The sequence below is a fragment of the Leguminivora glycinivorella genome, chromosome 24 (genome assembly GCF_023078275.1).
Source record: "Leguminivora glycinivorella isolate SPB_JAAS2020 chromosome 24, LegGlyc_1.1, whole genome shotgun sequence".
NCBI lineage: Eukaryota > Metazoa > Arthropoda > Insecta > Lepidoptera > Tortricidae > Leguminivora > Leguminivora glycinivorella.
The window spans coordinates 2,385,069-2,404,977 of NC_062994.1; the positions used below are offsets into that span (position 1 = coordinate 2,385,069).

General features: G+C 35.6%; 2 protein-coding genes across 2 annotated transcripts in view; one reads left to right on the forward strand and one right to left on the reverse strand.

Annotated features, from left to right (window-relative positions):
• LOC125238809 (coatomer subunit zeta-1) overlaps positions 1–19,909 on the forward strand; it is a 30,762-nt gene that overhangs the window by 1,285 nt on the left and 9,568 nt on the right. Inside the window, exons 2-5 of the mRNA XM_048146253.1 lie at positions 1,601–1,746; positions 3,134–3,233; positions 5,769–5,902; positions 18,985–19,075. Coding sequence (XP_048002210.1) covers positions 1,601–1,746; positions 3,134–3,233; positions 5,769–5,902; positions 18,985–19,075 — 471 coding nt within the window. The remainder of the gene's footprint in view (positions 1–1,600; positions 1,747–3,133; positions 3,234–5,768; positions 5,903–18,984; positions 19,076–19,909) is intronic.
• On the reverse strand, positions 8,622–11,877 carry LOC125238808. The gene is made up of 2 exons (XM_048146251.1): positions 10,921–11,877; positions 8,622–10,580 (listed from the first exon to the last, which is right to left on the reverse strand). Exons 1-2 carry the CDS (start codon positions 11,218–11,220, stop codon positions 9,000–9,002), a joined length of 1,881 nt encoding a protein of 626 aa, XP_048002208.1. The 5' UTR covers positions 11,221–11,877; the 3' UTR covers positions 8,622–8,999.

Here is a 19,909-nt window from a genome sequence, read left to right on the forward strand (position 1 = left end):
GGCATATTTGGCAAGATTTTTAATGTTCATATTCGGCCGAATAGTTCATTGGCATTTTTTTTTTAAATACTATGTCGGTGGCAAACAAGCATACGGTCTGCCTGATGGAAAGCGGTCACCGTAACCTATGGATGCCTGCAACTCAAAGAGTGTCACATGCGCGTTGTCACCCCATTAGAAATATACATTGCCAAATATTTACGGAATAAGCAAAACAAATAGCGTAAATTGTTTTGTAATCCATCGAATAATGACATCCTCCAGTCATCTTAGATTTGCTGACGATTTAGTTTTGATGGAAGAATCATCCATAATACTGGAACAGATGGTCAGAGAACTATGTCAAGAAAGTAGTAAGGTTGGTCTTGTAATGAATAGTAGCAAAACTAAACTCCTAACTAATAAGGAACATGTAAGCATAATTGTCAACAGCAAACCGTTGGAATATGTGCAGGAGTATGTATATCTGGGCCAAATTATTTCATTTGATGACCATATGTCAAAGGAGGTTGAGAAAAGAATTACAAGTGGTTGGAAAAAATATTGGTCCCTAAAGTATATCATGAAGAACAAAGACTTTAGCATGACAATTAAACGTAAGGTATTTAACACCTGTATCCTCCCATGCTTAACGTATGGATGTGAAATATGGGCCCTCACAGAAGTACATAGAGCAAAACTCGCGTCATGCCAGCGTGCGATGGAGAGGAGCATTTTGGGACTCAGAAGAAGCGACAGAGTACGAAATATCGACATAAGAGAGAAGACCAAACTGACAGATATCCTGCAGAGAATAGACCAACTAAAATGGAAATGGAGAGGTCATATGATGCGCTCGAAAGAAGGAAAATGGAGTAAAGAGATCACTAACTGGTACCCCAGAGGATACAGCTGTAAGAAAGGCCCACAGCTCTGTAGATGGGAAGATGAAATAAAACTAACAGCGGGACCATTCTGGAGAAGAGCAACCATGGACAGGACACACTGGAGGGATTTAGAGGAGGCCTTTGCCAGGAGGCAAACTGAGTTACGAGACTTAATATAAAAACTAAAGAACAGATATAAAACCAAAAACAAAATACGAAACTTAACTTTAATGCCAACAATGATAATTCAAACTTAATTTAAAACTCAGTAAGAAAGGGTATTTTAATTTTAATTTTAATTAATGACATCCTATTTCAATATTCTAAGGAACTACCAAAAGGGAGTTAAAAATGCGTTGAAATACAAATACAATAATGTTGTAAAAAAGTAAAAATAATGTAGTTTAAGAAACAAAATCCAAAATTTTCTTATGCGGCTCAGGTACCTCAAAACCATACAGAAAAAGTTACCGTGACCTATATGGCGATACACCTTTGGGGAACGCTCAGCTAGATGGCGCTAATATTAATATTTGACACTTTAACACATATCAAGCTAAGAATATGAACCAAATTGTGAAAACTGAGGTTCAAAAGTTTTAACCTTTTGTCGAGAGATGGCAGTCTATGCACTGTGACATTTTACTTTGACAGTAACTCTATAATACTCGATCCTCTTTGGTATTACTACTAGTAGGAACATATGTAATAATTCCAATATACATACATTTCAGGAACCTACGCTGTACATCGTGAAGGGCATGTGTATCTTGGACAATGAGGGCAACAGAATACTCGCCAAGTACTACGACAAGAACATACTGCCAACGGCCAAGGAGCAGAAGGCTTTCGAGAAGAACTTATTTAACAAGACACACAGGTAAAATGGAATCATTTCACCCTTTTCTAGTTAGTATTATGACTAGCAATAATAAATAAATAAATAAAATAAATAAATATTATAGGACATTCTTACACAGATTGACTGAGGCCCATGATAAGCTCAAGAAGGCTTGTGTTGTGGGTACTCAGACAACGATATATAATATATAAATACTTATATACATAGAAAACATCCATGACTCAGGAACAAATATCTGTGCTCATCACACAAATAAATGCCCTTACCGGGATTCGAACCCGGGACCGCGGCGTCGTAGCAGGCAGGGTCACTACCGACTGCGTCAGACCGGTCGTTCTTGAGCTTACCGTGGGGCTCAGTCAATCTGTGTAAGAATGTCCTATAATATATATTATTTATTTATTTTATTTCTGGGGTGCCTTAGGACTACAACAACAACATAGAAAGTATTTTAATTTGTACCTATTCTTAAGTAGTCACACTACTATTATGTTATAAACATTAAATAAATGTCATATATTATACAAATAAAAGGTGACCAAGGCATCCACATGCTGAAGCTTGGAACACTTGGAGGCCTTGGTCACTTTTTTTGTAAGTATATGACATTTAGCGCTGGTAGCCTAGTGGTAAGTACGTGCGACTTTCGTTCCGGAGGTCGCGGTTTTGAACCCCGGTTCGCCCCGAAATATCATTTGATAATTGCCAGTCGCTTTTCGGTGAAGGAAAACATCGTGAGGAAACCAGACTAATTCCAATAAAGCCTAGTTACCCTTCGGGTTGGAAGGTCAGATGGCAGTCGCTTTCGTAAAACTAGAGCCTACGCCAAATCTTGGGATTAGTTGTCAAAGCGGACCCCAAGCTCCCAAGAGCCGTGGCAAATGCTGGGATGACGAAAGGAGGATGAGGATGACATTTAATGTTTATGTTAAACTTTTTTTTAATATACGTATTGCTCACGAACACCGTGTATAAGTTTTTTTAATAATGGGGGACACCTTACACAGATCAACCTAGCCCCAATCTAAAAAGAGCTTGTACTGGTCTTGTGGTGGTCTCACCAAAAGTATCTACGCGGAAATGACTTTCGTTGATCAAAAATCGCTATTTAGTATGAACATGCGTATGGATGTTCAGTGACAACGATGGCTACAGCCGATTCTGCTTCAATACATACATACAATCACGCCTGTATCCCATAAAGGGGTAGGCAGAGCACATGAAACTACTAAAGCTTCAGTGCCACTCTTGGCAAATAAGGGGTTGAAAGAAAACGAAACTGTGACATTGCAGTGACAGGTTGCCAGCCTCTCGCCTACGCCACAATTTAACCAATTTCTGCTTCAATAGTTTTGGAAAAACAATGTCGGAGCCCTTTTTAAAATTTATACTGTCAATGTTCCAGGGCAAACGCTGAAATCATAATGCTGGAAGGGCTGACCTGCGTCTACAAGAGTAATGTAGATCTCTTCTTCTATGTCATGGGCAGCTCACATGAAAACGAGGTAATTACTATTTTTAACCCACGACGCAAAAAACGGAGGGGTGTTATAAGTTTGACATGTCTGTCTGTCTGTTTGTCTGTCTGTGTGTGTGTGTGTCTGTCTGTGGCATCGTAGCTCCCGAACGGATAAACCGATTTAGATTTAGTTTTTTTTTTTGTCTGAAAGCTGAGTTAGTCGGGAGTGTTCTTAGCCATGTTTCATGAAAATTGGTCAACTATGTCGCAGTCGGGGGTTTTTTCAAAATTTTAATTTTGTGGTTATATTTCATGTTTTTCCCATCACGTAACAATGGTGTTGCGGACCTTTGGGCGCGGGGCCAAAGCCAACGCGTAGAGGCCCTTTTGACACTTTAATGAAATGTAAGGGGTACACCGTGCGTATGTTGCCCTTGCCCGTACCTATCATGGGACACACGCAGAGGCAGCACCCGCCAGGGTGTAAGGACTATTTGAGAGTTAATGGAATCTAAAATGAACTGGGCTATTGGATGAAAGTGGTGGACTAAATACTGGGCTATGGGATAAAAAACCGGACGCCTGCCCACAAGATACGACATCCAATATGGTTCAAGGGCAACACTGGTGTGAGAACTCAAGGGTGTCGAGAGGTGTACACCGCTTTCTGCCCAGTGGCCATTAAGCCACTGCACCAACTCGCGTCTTATGCAAATTTTCACTTCCACCCCTGGGGCATGTAGCCCTAACGACTCCACTCTGGACGGCCAGCCAAGGCAAGCCAGAGGTAGAGAGTACTGTCCCACCCACCTGCCTTACAAGTAGCAGAACTCCCCAGGAGCACTCGGGTACGTGGGGTCGCTGTTCCCCAACAGCTCGCCACAAGCTGCCCTGCGTTGACTGATTGCACTGGTAACACCAGTGGGCGATGGAGTCGTCACATCCCTACGCTACTATTTATTTCATTATTACTAACTTAATATGTTAATATTTCCCAGTCGCTTTTCAGAAAGCATAGATCAGAAACACACTTTTTTTATTATTATAAATGGGCTTACTCTTGACCACAGACTAGCCAAAGGCAAAGACGTGGCCTACCATGTAGTGAGCTCGCCCAGAAGATGCCTGTTCACTCTTGATTTGAAGGTTGCCGGGTTATATGAGCTCGGAAATATAGCCGCCGGCAAGGAATTCCACTCCTTGGCAGTGCGCATAAGAAAAGAAGAAGCAAAGCGCTTCGCGCGAATTCGCGGAATATCTACCAAGTAAGGATGGAAACCGGCCGTGCGACTAAGAGTCCGATGGTAGAATGGGGACGGTGGAATAAGCTCGTGTAGCTCTTGAGCACATTCCCCGAAGTACAACCTGTAAAACACCGACAGACTGGCGACTTTCCGCCGGTGAGCCAAAGACTGTAGCTTAGCAGCTGCTCAAAATAACTGTGTAGCTGTGCAGTTTGCTCAAAATAACAGGCGGAATATATTCTATGATGTTTAAATGAGTTTTGTGAACAGGCATCTTCTGGGCGAGCTCACTCCATCGTAGGCCACGTCTTTGCCTTTGGCTAGTTTGTAGTCGAGTGTAAGCCTATACGTGTATATAATTTAAAAAAAATATATGGTATTTCATTGAAGGTCCGGACAAGATTCTGGTGGAATGCACCCACGATCCGACAAATATATTTGCGGACTAAGTGCTAAAAATATGGAATTACAACGTTAAGCAATAAATTCGTTTATATATGGGTATTATTGGCAATTTATCCGCGACTATACACCCTGTTTTTATTGAATTCCGTTAAGCTTAAGGGAAGGTTCTTTAGGTCAAATACAATTAATTTCTAAGAAACTAGCGTAACGGTTATCAAATTATTACAAAAACATTAATTACTGAACACGTGTGGCATCCCTTACCACTTCCTTATAATCCTTATGTTATATAGATATCCGTTTATTGCTTGTCACAATACACAAAAGAAATAAGTTACAAATAACCTAACCACAAAATAAAAATTTTGAAAAAACCCCCGACCGCGACATAGTGGACCGATTTTCATGAAACATGGCTAAGAACACTCCCGACTAACTCAGCTTTCAGACAAAGAAACTTAATCAAAATCGGTTCATCAGTTCGGGAGCTACGATGCCATAGACAGACACACACACAGACAAACAGACAGACACGTCAAACTTATAACACCCCTTCGTTTTTGCGTCGGGGGTTAAAAAGAATCAAAATACATAATAAATACATTGCACTGATTTTTACAATAGTTTATTATAATACTGTGCGCGTCGCAACAAGACAAAAGGGTATTTGTTTTGACATGTGCCGTCAGACACTTGACACTGACGTTAATGTTATGATTAAGGTCCTCTCATACTTATTAATCCATCTATTATGTATGGAAAGGAAAAAAAAAATTTTTCCAATTTAACGAAAAGCGATATACAGGGTGGTTCCTGGTGATGAGCCTAACTGTGTGTCGAATTTAACAGAAAACAATAAAAACACGGTGTACAATAATACCTTGATTGCTATCCTATATGCAATTACTAATTTCTACAATTTCCCATTCCAGCTGATCCTCCTATCAGTTTTGAACGCGCTTTACGAATCCGTCAGCATCCTGTTGCGTCGAAACGTCGAGAGGCGCGTACTGCTCGACAATTTGGACGCTGTCATGCTCGCTTTCGACGAGATTTGCGATGGCGGGTAAGTGTCACAGTATAAACTCTGTCAAACAAGTCTGTTTTCTCTAGCATAACATAACATACAATCACGCCTGTATCCCATGAAGGGGTAGGCGGGCCATTTTATTCAAAGTTGTCCACCCCGAAAAAAGTTGATATGAAATTGAAACCGATAGAAAGTTATTAAAAGCTGTTTTTATAGATTCTTTATTAAATAAATTTATATAAAATATAGAAGATTCACTTGATTTTTAAGTAATTAATGAAGAAAATATGTTTTTGTTGAGTTGAGGAGAAGCGAGTGTTCCGATCCGCAACCAACTTTATTCGCAGATAATGCAAATATAAAAGGTTAGGGAATTTTACAATATGTTTATTATTCATTCTAAAAGTACAAATGAAGAAATCACACTTTCATTTTCACATAAATGCCGACTACTATTTTTTTAAACCCATATATATATCCGTTCCGTTACTTTCAGTACAAAATAGAGGAGAATTTTTAAGATTACTATACTGTTTTACATGTTTATAGGGTGCCATCACTTGTAATCAATAGTATAAATGTAACTATTTCAATATAAAATAACGGAAACGTAGTTTAATAACAAATTGTATTTAATTTTTGCGAATAAAACTATTTAAAACATGGGACAGTAACGGATCTGACTCTATGGGTAACGGATGAAAGCTAAGGTCTCGTCCACACTTGAACGTGGGTACCTAAGACCTCCAAACCATATCGCGCATAATTACTAAAGCAACCGGAGTGTGTAATCCGTGATTGATTAGCATTTTTAGATGAGTTAGTTTGAATCCCATACGTTTTTCTTTTATTTCCTGCAATCAAATTAAACTAAAACATCACATTAAAACCACATCGCTTTAGACTTCCATTCCGATACGTTTTTCTTTCCGCCTATACGAAACCAACGATCTAGTATCGGATCGGAAGTAACGGAACGCTACCTCCGGCGATATTTTACTTAATTATTTATTAAATAACCACAAATCTTGTAGTAAGGCGGCGGAATTGAAAAAAGTCGTCTAGTTTTGAAGTTGATGTGACTGGAGAGTATACTGCTGACAAGTGGTATCGTTGTGATCGGTAGACTTTACTGAGTACGAAATAATGACTTGTCACTTTCTCAGACTGTGGGGGGGTTAACTATGACGTCACAAAGATCGCGGTCCCGGGTTTCAATTTTTTGCCAATTTGTCTAGAACCCCTTATCCAATTTTGAAAAATGAGGTGTCGATTGAAAGCGTATAACATGCTGATTAAGATTTATTATATGTGAAGAGTATAGTTTTGTTAGTTATTTTTTAATTAATAATAATGCAAAAAATACTTTTTTTTTACTCTCTTTTTTGATTTTTGTGACTCAAAAAGGCAATGAAAACGGCCACTTAGCTAAAAAATATGTTATATAAATCATTTAACTACATTATTAAGCTATCTGTTGCTTTTTAAATTTCTACGATCGGATAATAAATAAGCAAACTACAACCACATACCTGTAGGCGGGGAGTACCGCTTGACACGCGTTCCCATACATTCGGCGTCTACCAAATTACACCTCGCGCAAAATTCGTTTCAAGCAGATATACCTCTAATCTTATTCATCGTAACCTATCAATATTGGTATCATTTGAAAGTACAATTAAAGTACTTTAAGAAACAATGTCAATCATTTTCATAAAATCAATAATCGCCAGTCTGTGGTGGTTACAAAGGAAAAAAGTGGGTATGCAATTTGACTGGTTTCCTAGGTTTGATACCCTAGACGAGTTTAAAAGGGGAGGTAAAGGTGACATATGGGTTGTTCTCTGGCCTAAAAGCTATACAGAGGGTCAGGGGAGAAAAAAACTAGGGTTTAAGTTTAGTTTTAAGTTATTTTTTCTTTTATTTGTTGATTTTATTGTGTTTAATTTTTTTGTAATTTTATCAAGGATACACATTGGTTTCTTTTGCTGAAAATTCCCTTTTTTATGAGAAATGTTATGAATTTCATGGCATTTTCCGATAGAGACTAAAATTAACTTTCAAATAAGGCCACATAGTCATACTGATACATAGTCATACCTAGTGATGGGTCGTTACCAGTAACTTACTAACAATGGGAACATTCCCGGTAATGTTACTAGTAATGTTACCCCCGAGCGGTAACATTGAGTAACTTTCAAAAAATAATTAGTATTGTATATTTATTTTCGTGTCAAATAGTTAACTCAATAATAATGCTATTCTTTACAACAATAAAACAGTCCAGGGTTCTCTAAGAGAGTAAATTCCCAATGTTACTGGTAACATTCTCAATGTTACCGGTAACATTCCCAATATTACCAGGAAACTTTCCAAAGTTACTGGGATCAATACTATTTATCTGGAAACGAAGATCAATAATTATGTAAAATAAAAGAAAATATGTGTAAAAATCAGTTTAATTATGAAAATATAACAATCAACATTATGTATAATATAATAATGATCACAGTTTTACGTATATTTGAATGTTGTTTCACATATAAATAACCTTAAATAAAAAATTAAGTACGTCAATATTTTAAAATAAAATCAGTACTTATTATAAATGTTTATATTAAGTACATGCAATAAGCTTACTTTAATTTTGAAAATATAACAATCAACATTATGTATATAATAATGATCACAGTTTTTGTAACGTTTAAATGATGTTTCACATATGTGTAAATAATTATAAATTAAATATTAAGTATGTCAGTACTTTAAAATGAAATCAGTATGTATTATCATTTTTATATGAAATTAAGTACATGCAGTTAGCTTACTTTAATTTGAAAAATATAACAATCAACATTGTGTATAATTTTAGTATGTATATTTAAATGTTGTTTCACATATAAATCATCTTAATTTAAATATTAAGCATGACCATATAGTTTAAAAATGAAATCAGTTAAGTAGATACAATTAGCTTATTTGCAATAAGTTATCCAACAAAGACTCAGCTTCAGGCACACAAATCAACTAGTAAAAATTCACATAACAGGTATAATATATTAAAATTTACTATAATCTCCAACAATGAAATCTTTAACATTCATTCTTGTTAAAAATTTTAATCAATTCAAATTCAATCTGTACAATCTGTAGAAAAAATACTGTTTGATGAAATTGAATCTGAGGTGCCATCTTCCATATCTTCAACGTCCGAAAATTCATCTTCAGAGTTGGACGAATCCGTATCATGCATATCCTCGTTGACAATTGTACTCCGATCAAAAGGTTTTTGTGATTCTGATTGATGAGATAACTTCCAGTTGTGAGATATATAAGTTAATTTTCCCGCTCTGTTTGTCTTCAACCGATTCCTTCGTTTCGTATGAATATTTGAAAATGTAGAGAAAGACCGCTCTACCGCTGCAGAGGTGGCAGGCATGGTTAGTATTTTGACAGCTGTTTTACCTAACACTGTATTGGAGAATAATGTTTCCCACCATGTGACTGGCTCTGTAGTAGCTGCCATTTTCCACACAAAATCCTTTGCCCAGATGCTTTTGTGTGTCTTGTAGTCCGATAATTCCATTAAAATATCAGTTGATTCATTCCCAAGATTAAATATGATTTCGCATCCATCAACGTTTTCTTGATCTGTTAATTGTGATCCTTGATTCTTTGGGTCTAGTATTGTCGCTGCAAAATGGATGGGTTTCAGAGCATTTGCCTTTCTTTCTTCAAATTTCGCTTTGAGGTCTGCTAAATTATTTTCAAGAAGATTTGTTGTTTGGTAATTGTTAAGCAATGCATCTAATTCTTTAAATGCCTTGTACACTAGATGTACTGCAAAATAATCCCCTTCTAGAATGTATATCCATTGGACAATGGGGTCTAAAAACCTTTCAAGGTTACGGAGCTCTGTCCATGTGTCTTCGTTTAAAATTTTATTTTTGTATTGTCTTAGTGATGTTGTAGATTCATTTATTACCATATTTTGCACAACAATTTTTGATTTGATAAAGCTTTGAAGACATGCTAAATAACTGCCCCATCTGGTTTTAACTGGTAACTGAAGACTCGAATTGACGCTTTTTTCCTCCGCGAGTCTTCGGAATTCAGCTCCAAGGATATGTGATCGTGTAATTGTTTTTATTACTCTCACTGTAAATGCAAAAATGCGACGTATTTTCATGACTTTTAATGAGTCCCCAACAAACAAATGCAGGGTATGAGCCAAACATCCTGTCCATAGAGTTTGTTCATATTTGTCGTGCAAGAGCTTCCCAAATCTGACCATGTTTGCCGCATTGTCCGTAACAACTGCAACAAACTTTGACGGATGAAACTCTTCGATTATATTTGTGACTTCTTCACACAGATATTCGGCCGTATGTCTTTGTTCCTTTGTTTCTATAAATTTGTAGAAGTATGGTTTCGGAGCATAGAGAATCACATTTAGGATGGATTCTTTTCTTAGGTTAGACCATCCATCAATAGCCAAGTGAATAATACTGGCTTGATTGATTTTGCTCACTATTTCGCTTTGAACGTCTGAATATTCTTCATCTAATAGAGATGTAGCCAATCTCTTTCTTGAAGGCATACCGTATAAAGGGTTCATCATATGAAAAGCTTCTTTCCATAGCGGGTGCTCGAATTGAGAGAAAGGTGTGCCAGTTACATACATTGCTCTTGCAACAGCTTTGTGTATATTCATCTGAAACAATAAGTTTAAAAGATATAACAATTGCTATTATATTATTTTGTTATTATGTTATATCTTCAAATGACGAATTGAATCACGTTTACTTAAAAAAGGTACACGCGGAAAAAATAATCACCACGTTTTCAAACAGGTCATACCCAATTATAGGTAAACAGTGAAACAGTCGGGTATTTTTTTATACTACGTTGTGTTTTTAACTTATTTATTAATTAGTAGGTACCTACTTTGTTTATTTAAATTATATAATACAATTATTATTATCAACTTCTTTTAGTCGTCTACCAAAGTCAGTTTTACAATACAATTTATATTAAGCTGAAAATATATTTACCTGCTCGTCTTTATCCATCAATGCTGGTCTGACATTTGTTGTATCTTGTGATGTATAGGCACGGCTATGGTCACTGTCGCTTAATACTTGAGCTTCACATAATGTTGATGAGTTTTTGTCATTTTGCTTAAAACTGTCCTTTACGTCTTGGGGGCTCTTTTTACATTTTATAATATGAACCGCAAACTTTGTAGCATTTCTATAGTTGTACACAACACTGCAAAAGTTACAAGTGTAACTTTTTTTATTGTTTATAGTATTTTCAGTAAAATAACTATACACTGGACTTTTCGGCTTCATTGTAACATATTCAGTTCTGTACTCCACTTGTTATCACAATTAATACGTTCACTCAAAGCCGTGTTTTAGATAAAACTAACCCCATGCCAAGGGATCCATGCCAGGTAACAATTGCGATAAGAGGCTTGAGCGAAAGAGAAAATAAACGTTGAGTATGAAAGAGAAAGATGTATATCTACACGTGTAGTATACTAGCTGTTCCCCAAGACTTCATTCGCGTGGATTAATTTCCCGATATTTATGTATGAATTCGGAATAATAATAAACTTAAAATATTTATTTTGGCATACAGATTGTCTTCTCTTTTTAACATTCTTAAAGGTGGAATTTTTCAAAATCTTTCTACATCTCTTAGTACACTTTTTAATTGCAACCCAGTGTGCATATTTCAACGTTCTAGCTTTGACAGTTTCGGCTCTGCGATGATGAATCAGTCAGTCGGTCAGTCAGTCAGTCAGGACAATTGTTATATGTATAGTTAGATATACATAACATGGTGCACTGAGACAATAACGTTTACAACGAATTTTAATTCAATACATCATCAATTTCGTATGTTACCGTCTTTTGGGAATGTTACTGGTAACATTGGGAACTTACTAGTAATGTTCCCAAATGGAAACTTACTGGTAACGGGAATGTTTCCACCGCCCATCACTAGTCATACCCTTAATATTATATAAGTAAAAGTATGACTATGTGGCCTACTGATACATAGTCATACCCTTAATATTATATAAGTAAAAGTATGACTATGTGGCCTTATTTGAAAGTTAATTTTAGTCTCTATCGGAAAAAGCCATAAAATTTATAACATTTCTCATAAAAAAGTCAACTTTTAGCAAAAGAAACCAACGTGTATCCTTGATAAAATTACAAAAAAATTTAACACAATAAAATCAACAAATAAAGGAAAAAATAACTTAAAACTAAACTTAAACCCTAGTTTTTTCTCCCCTGACCCTCTGTGTAGCTTTTAGGCCAGAGAAAAACCCATATGTCACCTTTACCTCCCCTTTTAAACTCGTCTAGGGTATCAAACCTAGGAAACCAGTCAAATTGCATACCCACTTTTTTCCTTTGTAACCACCACAGACTGGCGATTATTGATTTTAAAAAAATGATTGACATTGTTTTTTAAAGTACTTTAATTGTGCTTTCAAATGATATCAATATTGATAGGTTACGATGAATAAGATTAGAGGTATATCTGCTTGAAACGAATTTTGCGCGAGGTGTAATTTGGTAGACGCCGAATGTATGGGAACGCGTGTCAAGCGGTACTCCCCGCCTACAGGTATGTGGTCGTAGTTTGCTCATTTATTATCCGATCGTAGAAATTCAAAAAGCAACAGATAGCTTAATAATGTAGTTAAATGATTTATGTAACATATTTTTTAGCTAAGTGGCCGTTTTCATTGCCTTTTTGAGTCACAAAAATCAAAAAAGAGAGTAAAAAAAACGTATTTTTTGCATTATTATTAATTAAAAAATAACTAACAAAACTATACTTTTCACATATAATAAATCTTAATCAGCATGTTATACGCTTTCAATCGACACCTCATTTTTCAAAATTGGATAAGGGGTTCTAGACAAATTGGCAAAAAAATTAAACCCGGGACCGCGATCTTTGTGACGTCATAGTTAACCCCCCCACAGTCTGAGAAAGTGACAAGTCATTATTTCGTACTCAGTAAAGTGTACCGATCACAACGATACCACTTGTCAGCAGTATACTCTCCAGTCACATCAACTTTTCCCGAGACCCTCTCGCCGCTCTACTATTGCTTTTAATTGGCTTATCTGGTTTCAATATTAGTGATTTGTTTTAGGAATCGATGTTAAAAGGTTGTATATTACTTATTTACCAGCAAATTTGGTTTCGGATGCTGGAATGAGAAAATGTTACCCCTGAGTACGAGCTACTTTAATTAATGCATGTTTGGCGGCAACTGGCAAATGCAAGATGACGGTATTGTATAGTTTTAAATTAATGTTGCCAAGCTGAATAAAATGCTACCAAATAATAGGAATTTTACTTTAATTTTAACAGTCATTTTGCGGTTTCGGAATGGAAAATTCCTCAAATACCAGATTCCGTCTCGGCAAATTACACTTAATTTTAAATAGTACGCTTATTTAATAACATGATATATTTTATAAAATAATAGCGTATAACTCATTTTTTTCAAATTATGCCGTCATCAGTATTTAGTACAATTAGTTACAGAATAAAATCCATAACAAAAACGATATTTGACGTGGGACAGCAAAAAATAGCCCATTTTTTATAACATTATATTTTTTATTAAATACATACTTATAATAAAACTTGAAATGAATATTGTAAATTGCTGTCAACTAAATTTGGATTCGAATAAAAAATAGTCTTCAATAGTTTAGACTCTTTATATACTCTAAATATTATATCAAAAGTATGGGACAAGCCAAAAACGGGGTGGACAACTTTGAAAAAAAATGGCCCAGGCAGAGCACATGAAACTACTCAAGTTTCAGTGCCACTCTTGGCAAATAAGGGGTTGAAAGAAAACGAAACTGACATTGCAGTGACAGGTTGCCAGCCTCACCCTACGCCACAATTTAACCCATATCCCACAGTCGACTTCTACGACACCCACGGGAAGAAAGGGGGTGGTGAAATTCTTAACCCGTCACCACACAGGCAAATAAATAAAATAATAATAAATAAATAAATATTGGGGATACCTTACACAGATTACTTAGCCCCAAACTAGGGTTGTAAATAGAAAAAAAAACCAAATGTTTTTTTTTTCAGAATTGTGAAAAAAAAACATGAAAAAAAACCGAGCACCATGGTTTTTTTTCTAAATATGTTTTTTTTTTCAGATGAACAAATAATACGACAATAACGGTTTTTCGTGAGTTGTAACGTGTTTCAATAACAATAACGTACATTTTAATTCAATTAACATTCAGTATACAAACGTTTATTGGGGAATCCCCGATGCTGCGTGTAGCGGTGGTGTTGCCAACAGTAAATAGTGATAACTACCAACTACAGATTTCGTAAATGTTACTTTTATAAGACCAGAAATTAAAGTTATTTGATTAAATTCGTTTAATAGTTAACATTAAGTCTAAAAACCCGTATAGAAGTATTAACTACTTTGCAACTTTTGAGATTTCGTACTTTAGAAAAAAAAACATACTCCAGAAAAAAAACTGTTGTTTTTCACGGTTTTTTTTCATGTTTTTTTTTTCAAGCCAGAAAAAAACCGTTTTTTTGCAACCCTACCCCAAACTAATCAAAGCTTGTACTATGAGTGCTAAGCGACAAAATACATACTTAAATAGATAAATACAGGCAAAGGCAGTAACCACCGTCTGCGTTCCAGCGCTAATTTATCGCTTGCCATCCCTCCTCATAAATCCCGTGGTTACAACAAGTCGTTCGTGGTGCGTGCGGTTAAGAGCCCGTCACGATGGGTAAAAATTCAGTATCTGTCAAATTACCCCATTTACACACACTAACGCACGTCACACTCACCAACATACTTTTCGCACACTACCGCAATTTACTGGAAGAGGTCAGTGACCTAAGTGAGAGGAACTTAAGACAGGTCTATAGTTTCACTGAAGATCAGTTGTAACGTTAAAATCCCATCAAAACCAAAAAAGGGAAATATGAGCCAAGTTCAATATTATATATGCCTTGGTTGTTGGCGTCAACGACAAAAGCAGTGAGATCTAAACGGGTGCCAAGTTCAATGGCAGTCCTCAAAATGTTTTATGACAATTGATGACATAAAATATCATTTCTTATAACTTTTATAATAGAATAGAATAGAATATAATTAATGTATTCGTTAACACACACACAAAATAAACGTTACAAATAATAAGACATAAACAAGAAGGAGATCCAACGAAATGGTCTAATCTTCCGATCAGACCATCCGGTGAAACAATCACGACAGGCACATAATATGTATGTCACAGATATCAATATAAGAGCCAAATTTAAGACGTTTATGTGAAATAGTTTTTGTTGTGAGGACGCCCATAGAGGCTCCAAATAGTTCGTGTAATATTACACACGATGTTGTCTGCCAGTTCGGTTACTTGAACTTGGCTTGACACGCTGCCGCGTGTTTAGATTGCGGACAGTGTCAATTTAGTGTTACCATCTCACACGAATTGACTCCGATTATTTTTCAAAATAAATTTGTGCAAACACCTATAAAATCAAAACAACTCTGGTGTAAAAAACAGTGCTTCGTTTATTCTAATTATAAATGGTTAAACCCTTTTCCGAATGAATTAAAATAATTCACTGTTCCTGATCGGTTTAGCCATTATAACATCCACAGAACTAAATCAAGATAGAAGGAAAATGCTCGGCGATTAACAGCGAAACCGAGCGTGTAACGTTTTGTGTCGAGCCTATGACGTCACGAGTGTACTTTAGTGATGGGAACGTTGTCGCCGCGTAACCCATTCGATCGAAGGTTGCGTGCGGGATGCCCGCCGAAGTTAAAAATATCGGATGTTCATCTTCGTTGTGAAATGAAGTAAGTATATACCTGTATTCGTGTGATGACAAACAATTCACTAGTAGGTATATAATTTGCCTAAGGCCAGGAACAAAGATTTTAGTAGGTAGGTATTAATACTAGTTAATATTTCGTAATATTTTTAAGAAAATCGACCATGTACTCACAGCATTATCCTCATGTTATTTGTTACAACTTTTAGTAATATATAAATATAATTAACCATTAACACATTTTTAGAGTTATTTTTATTCATAATAAATATAGAGCGTATTATGTTTGTATTTGTTTTTCTGCCGACCACAAATTCAACGTTAATACCGTAACTGTAACCTATTTTAAAGTTAAATTTACTTTTCACTCGTACTTTATATGTATAGTTTCATAACAATATAAAAACATAATTATAATTTCCACTGCTTCGCAAAATCGATTTAAATCGAATAAGGAAATCGCAGCATACATGACGATATAGTTCCGTGGTGCACCACTATTCTTAAGTTCGACGTGAGTTCGACGGACAAAATAACAAATCTACCTTCACTTTGTCTCGACAGTTTGAATAGCCTATTTTTATATCGCTTGTTTTAAACGTACGCCAAGTCGGACTCGTCAAATTAAAGCCGCAATGGAAAACTAGTTTGACGGCCGTACGTCAGCTAATGTTTTGATGATAAAAATAGGAAAATCGTGTTTTTTATTTAATAAAAAATATTTTAGGACAAATGGTACTTACCGATGATAGGAAACACTTTGTTTAACACCCTTGCTTTTATTGGTGGTGTTTGAACAGTTAATTATCGAATACCGACCCATTTTGTATTTTTCACTGTATGTCACTCGCGGGCAGCGGTCGGGAGCAGACTGACTTGCGCGGCGAACAATGTTGCTCGCTATTTAACTTTTCCGCACGCGAAGTAGATACACTTTTTCCTTCTATCTTGATTTAGTTCTGTGATAACATCCGTTATAAATGCACTGAGACAAAGGTTGAGGTTATGTATGAACAGAGGTTGACAGTCAGTTTACATGTAAAATTGTTGCCATATATAGAATTCTTCATTAAAATAATAATTTTCAAAATTTAGTTAAAGTTGTCTGAATCTAAGGTTACGTGCCCCGTGTGCAAACACCATTTAAAAATTATATTGAACGTAAGAAGGTAAGTCATACAGAACAATTTTGTGATAAGATAATATATTATTACAATTAATAATTTCGCCATTTACGTAAATAATCGTTTATAGAATATAATTATAATGATTAGTTCTGTTAGTTTTTTCATACGCCACACTGAATGTCTCTTCGCGAAAGAGAATGTTACACACACTGACACACTAAATAATGTGACCAGTGTAATGAAAATAAAGTCCAACGAGTTAAAATTAATTTTAAAACTCTTTCATTTTAATAAAGTTTAGAAGACAAAAAATACCTATATTTCTTATCATTGTATTAAAGTTACATATATTTTTTTATTTCTCAACAATAATAGGTAGTAAACAACACAAAAAAAAAACGATTTTAAACTGAGACTCTTTTAGACGTGACGATATTTATTTACCTTATTACTTTTGAATACATTCATAGCACTGGCAATCTTTTTGTATCCGTATATGATTTCCAGTGTCAAAAACAAATGTCATTGGAGCAAATTTGGCGACACGTCTGCTTCGAACGAGCCCGATCGGGCGTCTGACTCAATAGAATCTGTTCGCAGTTTTGACGTTTGTATGGAAAATTTACGAAAGTTTATATTCAACATTGATTTCATTCGTTCTCTTTGTAAGGAAAAATATGAAAAGGTAATAATTCTGTAGTCCAGTTATCTAGCTTATAAAATAACATTATTTTAAAACTAAAACACGGTCGTACATATTCAAATGTATGAAGATGCCGACAGGGGCCGACCGCATTTTAGTTACAACTTTTAGTAAGTATGTATCTAAAATTTTAAGTGTTTCCTGATTTGTATTACACACTATTTTGCATACACATACTTAAAGTTTATAATTATCAAGAAAGCCTTTTGTTTGCCTAAAAGGTTTTCGAAGTAATTGCCATTTGATTCGAAGTATTTTTAGACAAATATTGATGTCGTTTAACTTCCATTTACTGTATTTTAGTAGCATGATAACACACATGTAAACTACTGAATTTTTAGTTTAGGATATAAGTAATGCGACAACATCAATTTTAGCAGCCTAAAGTATACAAAATTGAGCTCAGCTCACTCAGACGTGAGCACTATTTGCGGGATTTCTTAAACTAGCGTCAGGAAAAAAATCATAATTAATTCAGGGAGTAACTTTTCCTTGATGTTAACTACTGATTTTGTAGATAAGAATACGCGCTGTTTAAAACAAGTGCTTTTCTTATCAATAAGTATATACTGAAACTAAAACCGGACGTAGAAAACTACCAATTTTACGATTTTCTACTTTTTGATATTGACGGCCTCTTAAACTGTGGAATGAGCTGCCTACTTCGATCAGGGAAGCACAGTTGGTTGCATCGCTCAAGTCGAAATTGAAAAATCTGTGGCTAGCTAATCTAAGCGATCGGTTATGAGTTGTGTAACACAACTTGTGTTGTCGCTGTCTCAATGTCTGTAAATTCTCAATTGTTCTTTTCCCATTTTTAACCCCCGACGCAAAAACGAAGGGGTGTTATAAGTTTGACGTGTCTGTCTGTCTGTCTGTTTGTCTGTCTGTGTGTGTGTCTGTCTGTGGCATCGTAGCTCCCGAACGGATGAACCGATTTCGATTTAGTTTTTTTCATTTGAAAGCTGTGTTAGTCGGGAGTGTTCTTAGCTATGTTTCATGAAAATCTGTCCACTATGTCACGGTCGGGGGTTTTTTCAAAATTTTAATTTTGTGGTTAGGTTATTAGTGTAATTTCTCCATTCCTTTTTTATGTAATATTTGTTCATTCCCATAAATTATGTGTGTATTTATTTAATTATTTGTCTTTCTGGTACCTTGTTGTACATGTTGCTGCATTTGTCACCCTCATCTCTTTTTATCCTCTCATTCACTCAAAGGTTCACTGGAAGAAATCCCTCAAAGGGATAAGTTCGCCTTTGTACTGTTCTTTACTGTACTTACTGTGTTTTTTGTTAATTGTACAATAAAGAGTTTACTACTACTACTATTAAATACATACCGGCCCTGTATTTACTTTACGTACTGGTATCAGTTATAAACCATATTTTATAATTTTTCAGTGTAATCCTGGACGCAGATCCTACATCTATAGTCGGTCGAGCTGCGTTGCGCACAGAAGACGTCCCTCTGGGCGAACAAACCGTCGCGCAGGTAATTCGACACGTCAATACCCTTTTCTGGTGAACTGACACCTTCCTTAGTTACTTTTCATACTTACTTTTTGGTCACCCTGTATAACACTTTTCATACTTGTTAGTCACACATTTAAAACTGAAAGTTTGACGTCTAATCTGAACCCATTTCTTTTTGCCTGTTAGTTATTTTTTATATTACTTTTTGGTCACCCTGTATAACTTTTTTCATACTTATTAGTCACCCTGTATAGCTTGCATACTAATTGCATACTAATACCCATAAAGTATTAAAGTTAGATTTAAGTTAGTTTTTTCATCTTGCCTGTTAGTTTTTCTTACTTATTTGTTAGCCGCTTTGATTAAGTAATTTTTCAGTACAGATGGTCGTTTTTTTACGCACTAGTGCGAGAAGTGGTTCATTATATGTCAGGTCGAAACTTCGGAGGGCCATCTGTACTGAAAAACGTCGTACGATACACGTGCAAAAAGGAAATTCGTAACTCGTGTCGATTTAAAACACTCCCTTCGGTCGTGTTTTAATTTATCGCCCCTCGATTCGAACTTCCTTTTTTACGCACTTGTATCGTAATGTACTATTTCGTACTTATTTGTTAGCCACCCTGTATAAACCTCCATTCTAAACTGGAAGTATGACGTCAAACCTTATTTTAAGAATAAGTATTATCAAAGACTTATATAACTCCATCTAGACAGATGAAGTCTAAGAAAAAGACGTACCTCAATACCATACAGAAAAAGGTACGGTGAGCTAGATGGCGACACACCTTTGGGGTACGCTCGGCTAGATGGCGCTAATATTAATATTTAATTTTGACAATTTAACACATAT

What these genes read in the sequence shown, in the direction of transcription:
- LOC125238808 (XM_048146251.1), bottom strand. Translation starts at nt 11,220, where the DNA reads ATGAAGCCGAAAAGTCCAGTGTATAGTTATTTTACTGAAAATACTATA. An exon ending in TGATGGATAAAGACGAGCAG is followed by an intron (nt 10,581 to 10,920) that starts GTAAATATATTT and finishes TTATTGTTTCAG; the next exon opens with ATGAATATACACAAAGCTGT.